Source organism: Nomascus leucogenys, chromosome X (genome assembly GCF_006542625.1).
Source record: "Nomascus leucogenys isolate Asia chromosome X, Asia_NLE_v1, whole genome shotgun sequence".
NCBI classification, from domain to species: Eukaryota; Metazoa; Chordata; class Mammalia; order Primates; family Hylobatidae; genus Nomascus; species Nomascus leucogenys.
In genome coordinates this window covers 88,983,226-89,002,746 of record NC_044406.1, presented here as the reverse complement: position 1 = coordinate 89,002,746, position 19,521 = coordinate 88,983,226, and the positions used below count along the sequence as shown (strand labels likewise).

General features: G+C 42.9%; 1 protein-coding gene across 13 annotated transcripts; it reads left to right on the top strand.

Annotated features, from left to right (window-relative positions):
* The first annotated feature begins 10,406 nt into the window (after window positions 1-10,406).
* On the top strand, window positions 10,407-14,987 carry ARMCX2 (armadillo repeat containing X-linked 2). 13 transcript variants are annotated; one of them, XM_030807365.1, is made up of 6 exons: window positions 10,407-10,527; window positions 10,784-11,207; window positions 11,758-11,822; window positions 12,142-12,214; window positions 12,572-13,291; window positions 13,328-14,987. In XM_030807365.1, exons 5-6 carry the CDS (start codon window positions 12,680-12,682, stop codon window positions 14,576-14,578), a joined length of 1,863 nt encoding a protein of 620 aa, XP_030663225.1. In that variant the 5' UTR covers window positions 10,407-10,527; window positions 10,784-11,207; window positions 11,758-11,822; window positions 12,142-12,214; window positions 12,572-12,679; the 3' UTR covers window positions 14,579-14,987. The 13 variants fall into 13 exon arrangements, with proteins under 13 accessions (XP_030663225.1, XP_030663214.1, XP_030663218.1 ...); XM_030807361.1 differs by having other exon boundaries at window positions 10,436-10,527; window positions 10,784-10,866; window positions 11,134-11,207; window positions 11,670-11,822; window positions 12,572-14,987; XM_030807359.1 differs by having other exon boundaries at window positions 10,439-10,527; window positions 10,784-10,866; window positions 11,134-11,207; window positions 11,714-11,822; window positions 12,572-14,987.
* Window positions 14,988-19,521: the final 4,534 nt, after the last annotated feature.

Genomic DNA, 19,521 nt, shown 5'->3' with positions numbered 1-19,521 from the left:
CAACCTTCAGACAATAGCAGATAGGATGTGGGGGTGAGGCATAGAAGACAGACTGGCTTGGCCAGTGAGGTGCGTTGATGGTGTCCGTCATGGAGAGTGAGAACCCTTTGAGGAGAAGCAGAAAGAAGAAGAGGAAGGGGAGGAGAAACAGGTATTTGAGGAGAAAGTGGAGGAGTTCAGGTTGAGAAAAGTTGAGGTGTGGGAGTCCGTGAGTTACCCAAAGGGAGCTCTTCAGTGACCAGTTGATCATATGGAACTGGAACTCAGGTGTGAGGCCTGCACTGGGAGATGAAGATGTAGGTGTCATCAGCTTTCAGAAACCAGAGGGAGGATCAGCTGGCTAGAGGACACCCAACCATGAAAATGGAGAAGAGAAATGAGAAACAGGGAAAACCGTGAGGCACAGACAGCTGATGCCTAAATTTTCTCACATGGTGTGGAAAAGGACTTTTGTAATCCCCCAGAGGCAATATCATTTATTTCCTTACCATGGTGGGGTCCTGCTAACAGTGTGTCTTTGTTTCTGGGGGTAGAGCAGCCTAGGGGTTGCCATTCTTTACTATCTTTGTATTCTTTAGGCTTTTGAGGGCTCTTGGCCTTAACAGGCAGCATAATCCAGTGGTGAAGAGCACAGTTCAGACTACCTCCACTAATTTCTAGCTGTATGCACACTGGCAAAGTTGTTTAACCTCTCTGCATCTCCATTTCCTCATCTCTAAACTAATACCATTTCCAGTGACATTTTGTGAAGATTGAAATAGCTCATGGAAAGCTTCATCACATTAGTTATTATTATTATTATTCATGCTCCAAAAGAATCTGGAGGCTGCAACCCTAGGGTTTTATGCCAGGCATTAGGAGGAAAGAAGAGTGCCTAAGAAGCATACTGTCTCCCTGATTTATAATAAATGTTGTACTTTCTAGAGGAGTGGGAAGCCACAGGGTTAGTGTGAGATTGATGAGGCATTTCTGGGTGTTGATTCAGGTGCTTGAGTTCCTTTTCCCAAGATACCATCTGATCTACTGCAACATATAATATGGGAAGTGCACATATTACAGGAGATTGGTTTGGCGTCCCCAAATCCTTCTTGATTTGATTTTTATTGTATGGTCAGCCAGTGAACCAATTCTAGATTCACCCTTTAAAGTAAAACCACAATAGGTGAAAAACATGTTTATGGAGTCTCAAATTCCTTGGGGGCCGTAGATCTAGATAACAGAAAGGCACTTCTCCACTTAGTAGTCAGGATTGTCATGGTTACTTAATGGTTCACATGATTCACAAGTACACCCTGCTCTCCTCTAAGGCAGTATTTGCATTTCAAAGAAACCGACATTTTTCAAAATTCCCATCTAAAAACATTTCTTTCAGTTGAGAAAGTGAAATTAAGGTCCAGAGAAGTTGAGACTTGCAATAACAAAGTTATGTTTTCTGCAGAAATTTCAATAATAAAGGTTTTATTAGAGGTATAAGTGTATAACTACAAAACAGACTTCAGTGAACAAATTCAGAAATATTTCCTGGAGTGATGTCTTTTATTTTCCTTATCACCCTGAGCTCTATAACTAACATACAGCTTCTTACACATTCTTATCAATTTTTATCACATTTATCACCCACTGTTACGATAAACAAAACTGAAAGGCATCTTGTGGTGTGTCTCAAGGTTTTTTGCTTTAAACGCAACTGACAATGGCGTCTGGTTTTGATGACATTATTACCAACTACTCTTTGCACAATGCAAATTAGGTTTTCTTATCGATCAATTACATTGTATCCAGTTTGAATTATGAAAACATAGTTGTGAAAGAAATGCTCATATTGAATAAAGTCAGCAATTGGCTGAAAATTGGGAACCTTTGTTATGGAGACATTCTCTGTAGACTCTCACATCTTATCCTATAATGTTCTGTAATATTTAGTTATATTACAATGTTAGAAGGTATAACTTTTAATTACAAATGAAACTGGTTGGGGACAGGAGAGGGGAGTAAATTGAATAATAGTACTGTTTCTCAGTATTTAATTATTTTAACTGGACACATACTTTGTTGTTGTTGTTGTTTTTTTTTTTTGAGACGGAATCTCGCTCTGTCACCCAGGCTGGAGTGCGGTGGCGCGATCTCGGCTCACTGCAAGCTCCGCCTCCCGGGTTCACGCCATTCTCCTGCCTCAGCCTCTCCGAGTAGCTGGGACTACAGGCGCCCGCCACCACGCCCGGCTAATTTTTTGTATTTTTAGTAGAGACGGGGTTTCACCGTGGTCTCGATCTCCTGACCTCGTGATCCGCCCGCCTCGGCCTCCCAAAGTGCTGGGATTACAAGCGTGAGCCACCGCGCCCGGCCCACATACTTTTAAAATGAGAAAAAACGTATTTAATGACCCACCAATGTCTATAGAGTCTTGGTTAATTTACTTATTCTCTTCCGGCCTTATCTGTGAAGTTGAGCGAGATAACTTGTGTTTTAAAAGACAGGAATTTTTCCCCTGTTAAAAAGCAAACAACAACAACAACAACAACAACAAAAAAAAGGCCGGGCGCGGTGGCTCACGCCTGTAATCCCAGCACTTTGGGAGGCCGAGGCGGGCGGATCACGAGGTCAGGAGATCGAGACCATCCTGGCCAACACGGTGAAACCCCATCTCTATTAAAAATACAAAAAATTAGCCGGGCGAGGTGGCGGGCGCCTGTAGTCCCAGCTACTCAGGAGGCTGAGGCAGGAGAATGGCGTGAACCCGGGAGGCGGAGCTTGTAGTGAGCCGAGATTGCACCACTGCACTCCAGCCTGGGTGACAGAGCGAGACTCCTTCTCAGAAAAAAAAAAAAAAAAAAAAAAAAAAAAAAAAAAAAAAAAAAAAACCTCCTCTGTTCTGGGAAAGGGTTAGTGAGGATGAAGCAACGGAGGGCTCCTAAATAAGGAGATAAAGAGATACCTGTGCCCTACTCCAACAGTGTCTCAAAGATGTTGCAAGCCCCAGACAGGACAGCCATGAAATGCACCAGGGAGACGGGATCCTAAGCCTAGCAACTCCAGCTTTGACAAAGATTGCTGTTCCTCTAGCACAGCACAGAAGCACCAGAGCCATTAAGCCCGAAATCAGTTTGCAATCTGGGACAATATGTGTCTCAACAATAACCTTTGTGGAGGGGCTTGCTTTTCTGATATCTTGGCTTCCAAATTTTGACAACGCTCAATGAGTGAGGGAACCACAAAAATAAATAAGGCTAATTTTTCTTCCATATTAGCAATGTGGAAGCTCAAAGTTTATATTCCTCCAAGGCACCTTCTATCCCAGAGCCCAGGGTTACTGTATGGATGTTAGATTAATGGGCAGTCCATTTGTCAGGATGGCAAGCTCCCTTTGCTGTGATACCCTTCCATCTTTGCTTGGCTCACCTTGGATTGAATTAAGTGAATGATGCCTGCCTTTCCTTTAGCAACTTCTTCACCAATTTAAAGAAATTCATAGGCAAGTTGTATGGTGATCATTTTAACACCTGCCAAATTCTGTTTTAAATTACCCAGAGCCAATCATCCAACGTCTAAATTTCCCTCAAACTTTGTACTGGCCTTTATTCTCATTACAAGCAGAACACGTTTTCACTAAGTGCTAAATTACATGTTATGTAGTCCTTTTCTGAAATGTGTACATTGAAGGGGAAGATTTGATTCTAGGTTAAAGAGAGAAAACTAGCCTCAGGGTGGTATTTCTGAGACAACCACTAGAAGATTAGAGAAGCACAAGCATTCTCTTCTTTTTCTTTTGTTAATGGAGAAGTTGGCCATTTCCTAGTAGACTGCACACATGAAGAGATTCTACAGCTAGTAATGCCGAAATTAAGGCCTCCCGGTAGGGGTGGGACACATAGATAGGAAGTACATTTTCAATGCGAGAATGCAGATTGGCTAGTTATAGTGGACGCTATTGATGCTCTGTCCAGATTCCATTTATTGGGCCAGTGCATCCATCCCCTAGCTGCTGTGAGTGTTGGCTGCTGAAGATTTGTACTCTTGCCCTTGTCAGATCCACTATATCTAGAAAACCTGATGAATTAAAACCTCTCTCCTCTCACCCCACACCGCGTCCCATCCCCACCCACCCCCGCCCCACCGCCCACCACCCACTCATGCATCCTGTCTTGCAATCAGTGGGTATAAAAGCCTGGCTCCCTTGTCTCAAGGTGTGTTCTTTCCCTGGTGCCCTTCACGTTCCACAGTCCCCCTGGGCTCAGGCTGAGGCTAGATTTCAGCTGGATTATATCTATGCTTAGTTTCTTCTCCTGTCCTATGCTGCTCCCTTTACTTCCATATAGGTTTTATCTAAGGATACTCCCTCGATAAACCACTTTCACAAGAATCCCCATTCTTGGTTCTGCTTCTAGGGAACCCCACTTAAGACACCAGGGTACTAATTTATATTTCATCTCTGTATCTGTTTATGGTTTCCACTTTCCCTTTCTCAGTCAAGCTAACTCTGCACTTCCTTGCCTCAGAGAAAGTTTACGTCAGGACTTCCCAGAGTTCATTTCCCAGAAATCCAAGTCCATTGTGAAGAACAGAGTTTCAGGAGTGAAAGATTTCCCTCACACTAAAAGGAAAATGCCTCACCACCACCACTGAAGGGGAAAAGAAAGGGGCCTTTGAATTCCCTCAGCAGATCGGACCTCTGGCCTGCTCCCCAGCAACCTAGAGAACACAGTAGAAATTCAATGCCGATGGCCATGTGATATACCTTGGAGGCTGAGTCCTATCCAGGATGCCCAGTCTCACCAAATTCCTGTCCCCTCTATGCCAAGCATGTCGCACAAGCTGCTTAACTGGCCCATTGAAAGGCTCATGGAAACTCATGGAAACATGGATGATCCGTTTCACAGCTATAACAAGTATAGAAAGACACTCCCCAATACCTTGGTAATGGGTAACCCCAGGGACCTGGCACCACCTCCAAATCCATGTGATAAGATGTTTTGCCATCCTGGAATCTACAGAGGACTAGGTTTTTTATGAAAATAAAGATGTTTAATAATTCTTTCACACGAGTTAAGTTTCATACCTGCTTCATGAAAGGCAGCAAAAGGGTAAGGTTATGATTATTATGCTTTGTTATTATGAAACATTAATTAATAAGATGTTTATGAAGCATTTTCATTAACTAATAAAAGTAATACCCTGCAATGCACCTGAAAAAAAATAATAATTTCAGGCAACATATACAGTATGACTGCAATAATGTTAAATACACACAGCCACATTCTCAGAGAGGAAAGACAAGGAGTGGTAATTATTGGTGGCTTATTTTTATTTTATTTCTTATCGTTTTCTGTATTTTCTAAACTTTTGTAGACATGATTATTGTTTTTCAAATCAGCTGGTCTCTTCTTTTTCTGCTCTTTACCACAGGCCAGTCAGTATATGTAGTACGAGGCACCAGCCCGAATCACCAGTCCCACTGCCATCAAGTCCAAGTTCTAAGCTCGGCCCATGCTATAGCACTGTGAATGTCTCAGGGGTGCTCCCTTAGGCTAGTGAGAACACATTGAGGGCAGGAGTTTGAAGCTGCAGTCAAGTTAGATGTAGGGACTGACTGTTTAGGGGGAGGGGAAGGAGGAAGGAAATGAAAGTTTTAGCTTCTCCTCCTTTTGCGTGGAAAACCCGCCACTGATGGACAGAGCAGCAGACACAGACAGACGGAAGCGAAAACCAGACAAGAACAAAGAGAAGACAATTCGCACTTAGTGCTCAGTGGATGCGCCAACATCTGAATGTAGGTCCAGACCCAGACCTTTCCATGTTCAAAGTCCAGGTTGTCAAGCCTGTCTCTTATTTCACAGTCCTCCATCGCTCTGCTACATGATAACCACTTTCTCCCCTCCACCTCCTCAAGTCACCAATGTCAACCATTTTTGCTGCTGACACTGCCCTGCCTTTGACAAATCACAAAATGAGAACAAGCCTGGGTTCGGGTTGTCCCCTTAGGGAAACAGAGAAGTGCCTCCTAACTTGAAAACTGTGCTGCTCCCTTCCACCTGGACTTCAGGAGTCTCCAATCAACACCCACCTTCACACCAACCTACAAGGATCTGGATGGGTTTTCTCCCTGTCCTCCTCCACCTTCTTTGGCCACAGTCACACCACCTTTAAGGAAATAGGGAGCTGGTAGCTGAGCAGGAACCGCTATTTGGACCAACACACCAGCAGGTCAGCTCCTGGTCACATGAAGCCACGTCACTGGTGAGTCTGGGTCCCAAATTTCCCCTCCCATTATTTGCAAGGCCCCTCACTCCCCGCCTTCCCTCCCACCACCTCCACCATGCGGGGCACTGTCATTCGTTTTCTTTTTAGTCTTTGCACACACAACAAAAGTGTCATCTTTCTCTGATTACCGGAAGAAACAGCATCTTCTCTTGAGCTACTGGTCATTTCTACTTCTCTGGGAAACGGGCCCATCCTCTTCTCTACTCCCTTCACCACTTCTATTTGGACTCACTAATGTTCATCTCTGCAGTCCTGAAAATACCTGGAAATGAAGATGAGGGAGGGAGTGTCAGGAAAGGAAACAGTAGGAATGGATTCTGTTACTTTCTTGTTAACACTATTCTATTCTTTGTTATACAAACATGCATTTTTATTATTGAAAAATGTTAAAGAACTATTTCCATTCAAGAAAAATGATTCACTTTTATTAAATGGCATATATCATAAACAATAATTCTCACTGCATAATGAGTTCTGCACATGTCACTCAAAGCAATCTTAAGTTTTCTACATCTTGTCCCATGACAACATCCTGATTAGGTAATCACTTGAGAATTTACAAATCTGATGATATGCCAGAACCAACTAGGCTTTTTTCTGGAGTGTAAAGGTGGTTCAGTGTTGGAAAGCCATTCATTCATTTATTCATTTATTCAACACGTGTACTGAGCAGGTACTACATGCCATGCATTGTTCTTGATGCTGTGGTTACAGCGGTGAATAGAGCTGACCTAAATTTCTAACCTCATAGTTCTTACTTTCTAGTGAAAGAGACAAGCAGCCAACAAGATGAAACATATAGTATATTGTTATTAATAAGTACTAAAGAAAAAATAAATGGCAGGAAAGAAGATATGAAAAGTCAAGATGGGATGAACTTTTAGAAAGGGTGACCAATGAAGGACTCACTAAAAAGACCACCTTTGAGTAAAGATCTGAAGTCTGTGAGGGATCTAACTAAGTGTGGTGACATGGGGTGGAAATACATCCCAGGTAAGGAGACGAGCAACTGAAAAGGCTCTGTAAAGGGAACATGTCCAGTATATTCCAGGAACATCAAGAAAGCCAAGATGACTGAGCAGGGTGAGTTAGATAGAGAGAGAGAAGTAGATTAGGCAGAAAAGTAGTAAGATTGAATAGGGTAGAGCCTTGTCAGTTGTAATAAGGACATTTATATTTCCTCTAAACAACACAGGAAGTGGGTGGGGAGTTTGAACAAGGGACATGTGTCTGGACGTGTTGAGAATAAATATAGGAAGAGAAGAGTGACAGGGAGACTGGCCTGTCTACATCATTCTTGACAACAGCAAACCAAAGAAGAAAAGAAACCTCATAATGAAAGCATTTGATAAAATAAGTCACTATTCCTAATTTAAAAAAAAACAGTAAAATAGGAATAGGAGGGAACTTCATTTATGTAGTAAAGAATTATACGTAATTTAATGAGTCGTTCTTAGATGAATTAAATTAGATATAAAAGAAAATATCCTTAACCTGATGAAGAAGATATCAGGAGCTCTTCTGATCTGGCAGATTCATCCCTTTCTCTGGTCTATCAAGATTACAGAACTTAATGACTTGCCTCCATTCACTGATAGTATTTCTTTGTACTACGTGTGTGTGTGCACGTGTGACAGAAAGAAAGAGAGGGACTGGTAAACATAAGTGAAATTAGCCTTGAAAAAAAAAGAAAATATATCAATCACAAACAACAAAAGTTATACTAAATAATGAAACAAAAGAGGCATTCCCACTGTCTTCAAGAACAAGATCAGGAGGCTCTTAAGGAAGTTCTAGTCAATGCCAGTCATTAAGTGCTGTGATCTTGGTAGACCACAGGGAGGGACAAATCTGCCAGATCAGAAGAACTTCTGATATATTCTTCCTCAGGTTAAGGATATTTTCGTTTATGTCTAATTTAACCAAGAATGACTCATGCAGAAGAAGAAAGAAAAGGGGGCATAAATGTTGGAAAGGAAGAAATGAAAAATCATCATTTACAAATGATTATATATAATACCAAGATAAACCAAAGGTATCACTTTAAATTAGAATTAATAAGACCGATCACAAAAATTTGGAACTTGATTAATAAGCACAAACGCACTTACTAATGTGTCTAAAAAGAAAGTTGGAAACTGTTGACAGTGGCTGGGAGTGGAAAAGATAACACAAGTTTCTTTCCCTGTATACTTTATGTATTTCCTTATTGTTTTGAATATTTTTAACCACTAGTATATAATACTTGTATTACCAGAACAAAATACAAGATTCCTAATCTGGACTATTATATATATATATATATATATAACACAGACCCTCTTGGCCATTCTATTAGCTCTTAATTTTTTGTGGGGTGGGGGTTACAGACCCCTTGAGAAACTGATGAGGTCAGTGATCTCTGTTCCTGAAAAAAAATGCATTTAACCACACATATAATCCCAAACAAAGTTTTGCAGGTGAATGCAATTTCAGGTGGTTCACAGAGTTGACCGGATGAGAACACCTACTCTGGGTTCATCAGTGGGGATTGTTCCCTGGGCATACATTTGGTTGAGAGGGCACCAAGGTGGATGTGTACTGGCAGGCAGTAACCTTGCAGCAAGGCTAGACTCTTTCTGGGTCCCCTGGAGCTAAGGAGGCCAGAAGTGAGAGGCCCAGGAGGATGCATCTCTTAGGCCAGGTGGTAGTAGCAGACAGTGTTTGCAGCAAGGTTCACTGGTAACCACGAATAAGGATAGACAGCAGTCAGGCCTGGGAACTTCCCCCAACAATCACTTGTTGTGTGATCACAAAAACCTTTTTGTGAAATCACAGGTTTCACAAATCGTCAGCTGCAGGGTCAGGTGAGAAAAGCAATCCTTTCTATGCATCAACGGGTTACCTCTGGGAACTTGGGGGAGGGACGGAAGGAGCCAAAGACATTTAACCAGGTCTGCATCTTGGTCACTTGTCCAGATATATTTTGGGTGTGAGCAACTGAGCCAGGTGCCTGAATGCAGATGAGCAGCTCTGGCATATGGGAGGGAGTAAAGAGACAGCATCACCCTCCTCCTCCTGACAGGGCAGGGAGGATTTAACCACCCTGCACCCACCACACTCCGTTTCCTTGGCCTCACAGCTCTTCCTTTTGCCCAAAGCTGAATCATTAACTGGAACCTAATCTGAAGACAGGTGTTCAAAACTGTCATGGTTACAGCCATCCAATTACAGGAGGTTCACACACAGCAGTCAGCAATGGTTTAGGAATATTAAATAAATGTGTTTCTCTAACAGGACAAAACAGGATCATTTATTTATGCAACTTAAAAGCTGTCCCAGAAGGAGAAAAAAAGTAGCGTATTATTTGTCCAAAATAAGTAAGATTGGACAAACTGAACATCTCTCTGTGGATCAATTTACAGATCATATGGAAATATGCTTATCTTATTGAGAAATATTCCATTTTAGATGTTCAAATGCCTTAGCATATTTTAAAAACTATTTCCTATGTGGCCAAAAGAATTCATGTTCTATTCGGTAAAAATTAACCAAAATTAATGGTGCTTTCCAATGGACGCAGGAAACCTTTTTTCTTTACAAAACATGCCCACCCTTTTTTTGTTGCTACTTCCCACATTGAATTCTTGTTTTACTGAATTTTCTTACTATAAAAATAAAGCATGATGATAGTTTTAAAAACAAAACAGAAGTATTTGAGAAGTACAGACCCCACTCCCACTCCTTGTCTCCTTTCTGACACTCTGCCCCTTAGCTATACTGGAACAGGGAGTCAACTGCAAGGAAAATCCTGGGGACTAGGGGCTGAGGAACTAGAGGTGGAGCGATGGAAGAGTGTCCAGTAGCCCAGGAAAGGATGAAACAATTCCCCAACAAAAAAGTAAAAATTTTCAATAGTCCTCCGAGAAGATGCAGCCCCTCCCACGTAACCAGAGAAAGGCAAATTCTGAAAGCAGGGAGAAGGGGCTACTTTAGGCCTCCAGGACTACAAAGACAAAAAAATGAGTGACAGAACCTGATGTGGTGGGGTGAGATGGGAATGGAAGTAAAGGAGGGGGCTCGTACTCTTGGTGGGAGTGGAAATTGGGGACCTAAGCTTACTGGCGATGCAGCCCTCACGTGACCAGGAGCTGACGTGGGCAAAGGTACTTAAAGCCCTGACCGTCGTTCTCCGTCCTCCTCTGGGTACCAACTCTATTGCGCAGCTCGCTGCCCTGCGTTTAACCCAGGCGAGGAGGAGGAGGAGAAAATTCCCCCAGATTCGGGCAGGTGGGTGTGAGGGTGGGCACAGTCTGGGACCCCTGAATAGGGGTAATCTAGGGATGTGGGAGTCGGAGGCCGCGGGTGCCTCGGTCTCCCCCACTCCTGGCCGGCTTTCCAGACCTGAGGTGCTCAAACGCGGCTCATTTTGGTGGGCGGCGGGGAAAGGGGGAGGGGGAAACGAAAAGACTTTTGATAGGCTTTACGAAGAATCCGCTTACTTCCTTTCCAGCCAGTGCTTTTTGGTTTTGTTTATAACATTCAGGCCCGCACCCCACATCCCATCCTGTTTTGAGAGGAGAAGGGAAGAGAAATAAACGTGGCAGCGCATAGAAGGCCAGCAGGGAGGTTGGGAAAGGGTAGCCAGGAGGCGGGGGTGGGGCATGCAATTTGGTAACAATCTGGGCTGTACACTCCCACCCTGACTTTCCCCACCACCGCACCCGCACCCTCCCATCCCCCAGCCGACCCTCTGTGCTTTGGGAGTGCTGGGAAATGAGTGTACCAGCTGCTGTTGGAGAGGTGGCGGGTTTGGCGCTGTCTGGGCTTCACGGGAGGTTGGGGCGGGGGGGACCCTGAGAGAATCTGGTATTAAACCGCCTTGTTAACTCGCAGACTGCTTTCCAGACACCTCCGGCCCACACAGCCGTTCACCCCCCCGTCTTTTCAGTCCTGGAAAAGGAACTCGGGTATGCAGGCGGGAGAAATGGCGGTTGTTGGGGGGATTTGTGGGAAGTGGGAGGTAGAGCCCATAGCAGAGAAATCGTGGAAAATCTCGACCCTGAACCCGAAAAGGCAGACGTTGAGGCCCCTCTTCTGCAGGTTAACGCTAGGCCTAGGGGCTGGGGAGCGAAAGACGGGTGATCCTGGGAGGGGAACACTGAATTGTTTGGCAGGAGTCCCCCATACCGCGTTCCATCCAGCTTTTGCTGCACCCTCGCCCCGCTCCCCTCCTGCTTCGTTGCAGGAGAAGGGGTGTGGCGGTGTGTCCCGGAGAAATGGCGGACGGGGGCGGGGCAAAGCGGAAGGAGGGATTGAGTGCCTGGGGAGCCTGCGCAGGAGGAGGATTGAGGTGGGAGGGGTGGGGTGAGAAGAGTTGAAGGAATTGAGAGGTAGAATCCTTTGACATTCTGCTGTGCAAACACGAAAAGGCAGTTACTGAGACTCTTGTCCTAGATGCTGATCCATCCACCAGGCTTTCATTGTCTAACGTCGACAGTCTATATTTCTGCTCTTCAGTCTGTCCTTAGGATGAAGCTCTAACTGAACTGAAGTAAGGAGAAACAGCCTTGAATCTTTGGAGGGTCAGTGCTGGGGTTGGAATTGTCTGGGGCCCCCTGGTATGGGTGTGGCAGAGACAAGAGTGGAGTGTGGGACCAGAGGCTCCTCCTGCATCTTCTCTCTTTTAATTTCAAAGACATCCCTGCCCCGGGCCCTTTCTTTTTGGTGCAGAGAAAGGGGCGTGGCATCTGCCTTAGTTAATATTTGGGGGAGGAGAGGCTGAAGAGGAAAAGAGGATCCCTGAGAGGGGGAAAACTTTTGACCCACAGGGGTCCAAATCAGGAAAAGAACCAGAATTCGTCCACCAAAGGCTCAAAAACGCCCTTTCTGATCTGTCCTCAGGTCTGTCTTCCTTTTGGGCTCTGTGCAACTGCAGCTACAGTGGAAAAAAGCAAACTGCTCTTGATCCCAGAAGGTTGGTATGTGCATGAGCACCATCTAGGGACCTTAGGGGTAGGGGATGGGGCATCATAGCAGAATCTGAGATCTCTACTGTTTTTCCAGCTCTCTACCAGCTTTACTGATGTCTGTACTGCCTGTCGTCCTTCCATTTAGATGCTGGAAGTTGTAGGCATTGGCAGAGCAGGCTAAGGTTGAAGATGTAGAAAACGTTAAACTAGGTCTGTGAATCAGCAAACACAGGCTTTGACACCTGTGTCTGGGTGCTAGCCCGCCGACCAAGCATTGTGTCCCTAAACTCTTCTCTAAGTAGAACTGGTTAGACACGAAGTGAGCCAGAGCCCTAAGCCTCGTTTTTATCCTTTACCCCTAGGCCCTGCCTAAGCCTAAACTGAAGAGCCTCACCCGGACGAGCAGGCATCCCTTAACCTTAAGCAAGCCAGTTCCACGCCCTGGATCAGTGAATAACCCCAGCTGCACCATGAGCCGCGTTCGGGATGCTGGCTGTGTAGCGGCGGGGATAGTGATAGGGGCTGGTGCCTGGTACTGTGTCTACAAATACACCAGGGGGAGAGACCAGACCAAGAAAAGAATGGCCAAGCCCAAAAACCGGGCTGTGACTGGGACTGGAGCCAGGGCTAGAGCTGGGCTAAGAGCCGGATTCACAATCGACCTTGGGTCAGGATTCAGTCCCCCAACCCCTGTCCGCGCTGAAGCAGAGGACAGGGCCCAGGATGAAGCCTCTGCTCTGGACACAGTTGGAGCTGAGGCAGTGGCCCCAGCTGCATCCAGCGCTGAGGCTCAGAGTGGGGCAGGCAGTCAGGCCCAAAAGGCAGATGGAGCCGGGGTTGGGCCTAAGGCCGAATCAGTAATTGGGGCTGCAGTGGCTTCTACAATACCACCACCTCCCGGGGTGACAGAGGCCCTTGGGGCTGCAGAAGCCCCTGCAATGGCAGGGGCTCCCAAAGTGGCAGAATCTCCCAGAGAAGCGGAGACTTCCAGGGCAGCGGTGCCTCCTGGGACAGTGGTGCCTCCTGGGACAGTGGTGCCTACCGAAGCGGCAGCACCCACTGAGGTGACCGAGAGTCCTGGGGTAGCAGCACCTACCAAGGTAGCTGAAGCTCCCGGGGTGGCATCACCTACCGAGGCAGCTGAGGCTCCTGTGCCCGCAACGCCTACTGGGGCTGCAGAGTCTCCTGGAACTTCTGGTTCCCCTAGAACAGCGGAGGTTCCTGGAACATCAGCTGCCAAGAAAGCAACCCCTGGGGCTCACACTGGGGCTATACCTAAAGCCACATCAGCGACTGGAGCGGTACCCAAAGGTGGAGCCAAGGGTGTAACCAGGTCCCGGAATGGGGGCAAGGGCAAGGGCAAGAAAAGCAAGGTTGAAGTAGACGAACTGGGGATGGGCTTCCGTCCTGGAGATGGGGCTGCAGCAGCTGCTGCAGCCTCTGCTAATGGTGGACAGGCTTTCCTGGCAGAGGTCCCTGATTCTGAGGAAGGGGAGTCCGGGTGGACTGACACAGAGTCAGATTCAGACTCTGAGCCCGAGACCCAGCGCAGAGGGAGGGGAAGAAGACCCGTTGCCATGCAGAAGCGCCCCTTTCCTTATGAAATTGATGAGATTCTGGGTGTCCGCGATCTCAGGAAGGTCCTTGCCTTGCTTCAGAAATCTGATGATCCTTTCATCCAACAGGTAGCTTTGCTCACTCTGAGCAACAATGCCAATTATTCATGCAATCAAGAGACAATCCGCAAATTGGGAGGCCTCCCAATTATTGCAAACATGATCAACAAAACTGATCCCCACATTAAGGAAAAAGCCTTAATGGCCATGAATAACCTGAGTGAGAATTATGAAAATCAGGGCCGGCTTCAGGTGTACATGAATAAAGTGATGGATGATATCATGGCCTCTAACCTGAACTCAGCAGTTCAAGTAGTTGGACTAAAATTTCTAACAAACATGACTATTACTAATGACTACCAACACCTGCTTGTCAATTCCATTGCAAACTTTTTCCGTTTGCTATCTCAGGGAGGTGGAAAAATCAAGGTGGAGATTTTGAAAATACTATCGAATTTTGCTGAAAATCCAGATATGTTGAAGAAACTTCTCAGTACCCAAGTGCCAGCATCATTTAGTTCCCTCTATAATTCTTACGTGGAATCAGAAATCCTTATTAATGCCCTTACTCTATTTGAGATTATCTATGACAATCTCAGAGCAGAAGTGTTTAACTATAGAGAATTCAATAAAGGTTCCCTTTTTTACTTATGCACTACATCTGGAGTGTGTGTGAAGAAAATTAGAGCCTTAGCAAATCACCATGACCTCTTAGTGAAAGTGAAAGTTATAAAACTAGTGAACAAATTCTGATTGGTTATGTACCGTCAAAAGACTTGAAGAAATTTCATGATTTTGCAGTGTGGAAGCACTGAAAATTGAAAGTGACTGCTTTTCCACTTGCTCATATAGTAAAGGGATCCTTTCAGCTGCCAGTGTTGAATAATGTATCATCCAGAGTGATGTTATCTGTGACAGTCACCAGCTTTAAGCTGAACCATTTTATGAATACCAAATAAATAGACCTCTTGTACTGAAAACATATTTGTGACTTTAATCGTGCTACTTGGATAGAAATATTTTTACTGGTTCTTCTGAATTGACAGTAAACCTGTCCATTATGAATGGCCTACTGTTCTATTATTTGTTTTGACTTGAATTTATCCACCAAAGACTTCATTTGTGTATCATCAATAAAGTTGTATGTTTCAACTGACAAAAAGTCGTTCTAATGCTTGAATTTAAAACCCAGATGGAGAGATAAGGTACATAAATACAAAAGGATATATACAAAGTTCTATGAAAAATAATAATAAATACAAAAGGATTACTAACAGTACCTGGGCATATGCTCTTTGTCAAATATACACTATCTGTTTAAATGAAGCAGAGGTTGCTGAGAAAGCTTCAAGGAGGAAGGGTGCATTTAAGCTGAGCCCTGAAGGACAACATAGAAGGGCATTCCAGGAGGGGGAAATGCTTTGGAGAAAGGCATGGAAGTGAGAAATCTGTGCCTGTCATAGGAAGATAACCAATTTTCTTGGAATGGAAGCCATGGGAAGAGGAATGATGAGAGATAAATGTGAAAATTCAGAGTGAGGAAAGTTTGAGGAAGATTCTGAACCCCAAGCCAAAATATTGAAATAAAACCCTGTCATATTATGCAAGTCGCTGAACATTTTTGACTAAAGGAAAAATAATCTGGTGGCAATATTAAAGATGGATTGGAGCTATGTTGGAGACTGGACATTTGTTAGAAAGTTATAATAAGCCAAGCAAGAGATGATGAGGGGTGAAGTGGGATGGTGACTAAGGTAACTGTTAGTGTATGATGATAGTAAGAGACAAAACAAGAAGGACGAAGATCTGCTGCCTGACGCTTGTCTGTGGATCAACAAAGCTGGAGGATTGTATAACCTCATGCAGGTCCTGACAGGGAAGAGCCCTCTTTGGGGGGCAACTGTGGAGACAGCACAATGACAAAGTGAGTCACCATTTGGGATGAGAAAAAAGCAGTGTGGCAGAAAGAGTGACTCTTGGCACAGAGCAGTGGTTGGCTTCCTAGGGTTAGAGGTTTAGGTCTGCCATCTTTTAGAAGAGGGACAGTGGTGAGGCCTTGATGGGAGTCCCCATCCTCACTCCCAAGTTCACTTATGAGCAGGTATACCTTCCTCCCTGGCCCACTGAAGCAATTAGAAAGTGGGAGGGTCCAAGAGATTTTTCCAAACCCAGCCTGCTTTCCTGACACCCTTTATGGTTGACAACAGTATATTGTATACTTAAAAATTTCAGAAAGAGTAGATGTTAAGTGTTCTAACCACAAAAGATAACTATATGGGGCAAATGCATATGTTAATTAGCTTGCTTTAGCCATTCCACAATGTATACATATATCAAAATATCATGTTTACCCCTAAATATATACAACTTATTTGTCTATTAAAAATACATTTTTTAAAAACTGTGATATACTTCTATATTGGCATGAAAAGACATTAACTACATGTAAAGGCCTGTTGCATCAGTCAAAAAGTCCACACAATTAAAACTGGGTGAAAATTCTTTCACATGTTTATTATATACATCCCTGTGTATTTTTTTCATAAAATTGGAATCATATTGTATGATAGTGGTTCTCAATGTGTAGTCCATGGACTACTGCAGGTCCCTGAAACACTAAGGTCAAAACTATTTTCAAAACAATAGTAACATGTTATTTGCTGTTTTCACCGAGTTGACATTTGCACTGATGGTGCAAAAGTATTGGTGGGTAAAACTGCTGGTGCCTTAGCATGGATTAAGGCAGTGTCCCCATACTATACTAGTAGTGATTGCATTCTTTGGAACCACACGCTCTAATTTTTTTAATCCAAATTTATTTTAAAATGTCTTTAATATAGTCCTTCTTTATAAAAATTATATGATAAAATCTCAGTGATCGAGTGCAAGTCTTTTTAATATTCTGTGTGGTGAAATAGGAAGTACGCACAAAGCATTTCTGCCACATAGCTTAGAACAATGGTTGTCTCTAAGGTAAATATTTGCATAATCATTTTAGTTGTGCACTGAATTAGCTGCTTTTTTCATGGAACATTAGTTTTACTTGAAGAATGACTGGCAGACAAACTATGGTTTTTCAGACTTGGGTATTTAGCAGAGATTTTCTTGAAAATGAATGAAGTGAGTCTTCAAGAAAAACAACTGACAGGATTTGTCACCAACAATAAAATTTGAACTTTTAAGCAAAATTAGAAATTTGTAAAACTTGCATCCACAAATGCAAGCTTGACAGCTTCTCTTGAAGATTTTTCTGAAGAGATCAGTGGTGATAATAATGGAGGTGATGGCCTTTTTTCTTTTTCTCCTAAGAGAAAATTGATGGAGGACCCTAGGGCCTAATGTTGTTCTTACTCAGTTTTACTGTAATCATTGTAACCCATATGACATCGAATCTATGGCTATTTAATAAATAATACAATTGCTGTGGTAACAACATGACCCTGAGTGAGGTTAGACCCAAGAATTTTTGAACCGTTACTAAGGAGAACCTGAAACTATGTCAGTCCTGGAAAAGTATTTCTGGGGTAAGATAGAGGTAGTATTTGAGTTCATATATGGAAGATGGATGCATCAGCACCTCCTGGCTTGATCCTCACTATTCAGGTAGTCTAATCAGCTTCATCTGCTCTGATTAACAGTGGAAACCTCCATAATCTTCAGGTGAAACCTATTCCCGTACAGCGATGTGTGGTCTGGCCTAACGAATAAGCTACAAATCACACAATAGGGAAATGCTTTATTTCCTAAGGTCTGAATTTTTGTGCCTTAAATCACATCACATGTGAAAGTACGAGCTAAGGTGTGGCTAAATCCTAAAAGAGTAGCTCTTTGAAAGATTTAACTTCGTAAAATAATAACAATAGGTACCAGGAATTGAGCATCAGCTATATAGTATTCTATTATTCCTGAAATGTGACTGTTGAAACATTCCTTAGGTATTCTGTACTATAGTATTTACCTTTTATGTTGTGTGTCCAGGGCCTATATGAAGGGGTACAGTTCTCACAGCTGTTTGCACTGAATAGTCCTGCTTTCCTTGCTTTAATTTGTTAGTCTGGGTAAACAGGTCAAGAAACATTCATGTTCTCTCTTTTTAAGAATATGGCCCAATAAATGCAAGGACTGAGAATACAAGGCTGTCATTTTAGTGGCAGAGCACAATGATAAATTGATACAAACTCCTCCTCTTGGAGTTCCTGGAACTGCATTTGATTCCACCCTTCATCAGGCCAGGTTATTCAACTTTTCCATTGTAAGATCTATCACAATATATTTCCTTAAATTATCTTTTTGTGCTTAAGCAAAAGGCCTCATACTAAGAGTAAGACCAAAGATGGGGCAGTAAGCAATAGAGTCTCAAGAAATCATGGGAAATTTGGGTTGAGGTGGGCAAAATGCAAATGAGACTTCCTTCCCAATCTGGGGTTGAAAACAGTCTACAATTAATTGAGAGCTTTCCCTGTGACAAAAGTTCTATGTGACAAGGTAATTGCTCCTATAGAACAATTTCATGGGGAAGAGGAATTGAGTGGGATCAGGTATTTGTATCTAGGGACACTGAACAACTTCCAGTGAAAACAGTGAGTAGGCTTGAATATGGAATTTAATGTGAAAGATAAAACAACAAGGAATCCTACTGCAAGAATCCTTTCCAGTTAAGACTGTCAGAGACCTCTTGAAGAATGAGTTTAGGACTTTTCTATTACTTAACTGTAACATCAGTTGAATTCACCAACTTACCAGGTTTCCTTAGTGAAACTGGAAACACTGGTAACCAGGATAGGTAATCTGGCAAATACTGAGCCTCTTTGGGATTTTTGAAAATAGTTCCCACTATGCCCTGCTTATATATATATAAAAAAAATTTGTCTCATATGCCTCCACTGAAATTTGTATTTTAAAATACAAGGTTGATATATTAAAATATGAGGTTGATAATTCAATATTAAAACCAGAGAATTAGATTTTGAGTGTGCCTGACTAGGGGACATAATTTAGATCAGTCCAAATTAATTTCAGTTAGAGTTCTCACCTATTGTTAATATATGGATAATATATTGATTAGCTCTAGACTTAAGTTAGATATGAATGGTAAAATTTCAAGAACAACCACTAAAATTATAGAACTAGTGTGTATAATATCTAGAGCAATAAAGGAAAAAATGCACTTTGAGAAAATATTTTTAATCCAAAAGGAGGTGAGAAATGAGAAAAGTGAAGCCTCAAAAAAGGAAGACAAATAGAAAGTACATAGTTCAAATGTATTAGTAATCACAATAAGTGAAAATGGCTAAATTTACTTGTTAAATATATATAACTGGATTTTGAAAACCATCTACATGTTAAATAATAAGCATGCAGAAATTTTGAAAGCAAAAAGATAGGAAAAGTTATACCATGTAAGCATTAACCAAAAGGAGGCTGGTATAGCCAAATAAATATAAGACTAAATAGATTTTAAAGGAAAAAACATTGTTAAAGAATGGGCGAATGATTAAACACACTGTGTTACGTCCATAGCATGAATACCAGTTGTAAATAAAAATGAATGAACTATTGATACATACAACAATCTAGATTAATCTCAAGGGCATTATACTGAGTGAGAAAACAAATCTCAAAAAGTCACATACTATATGATTCCATTTTTATAACATTCTTCTTTTAGCTTTGCTTTGTTATTGATACATAATAAT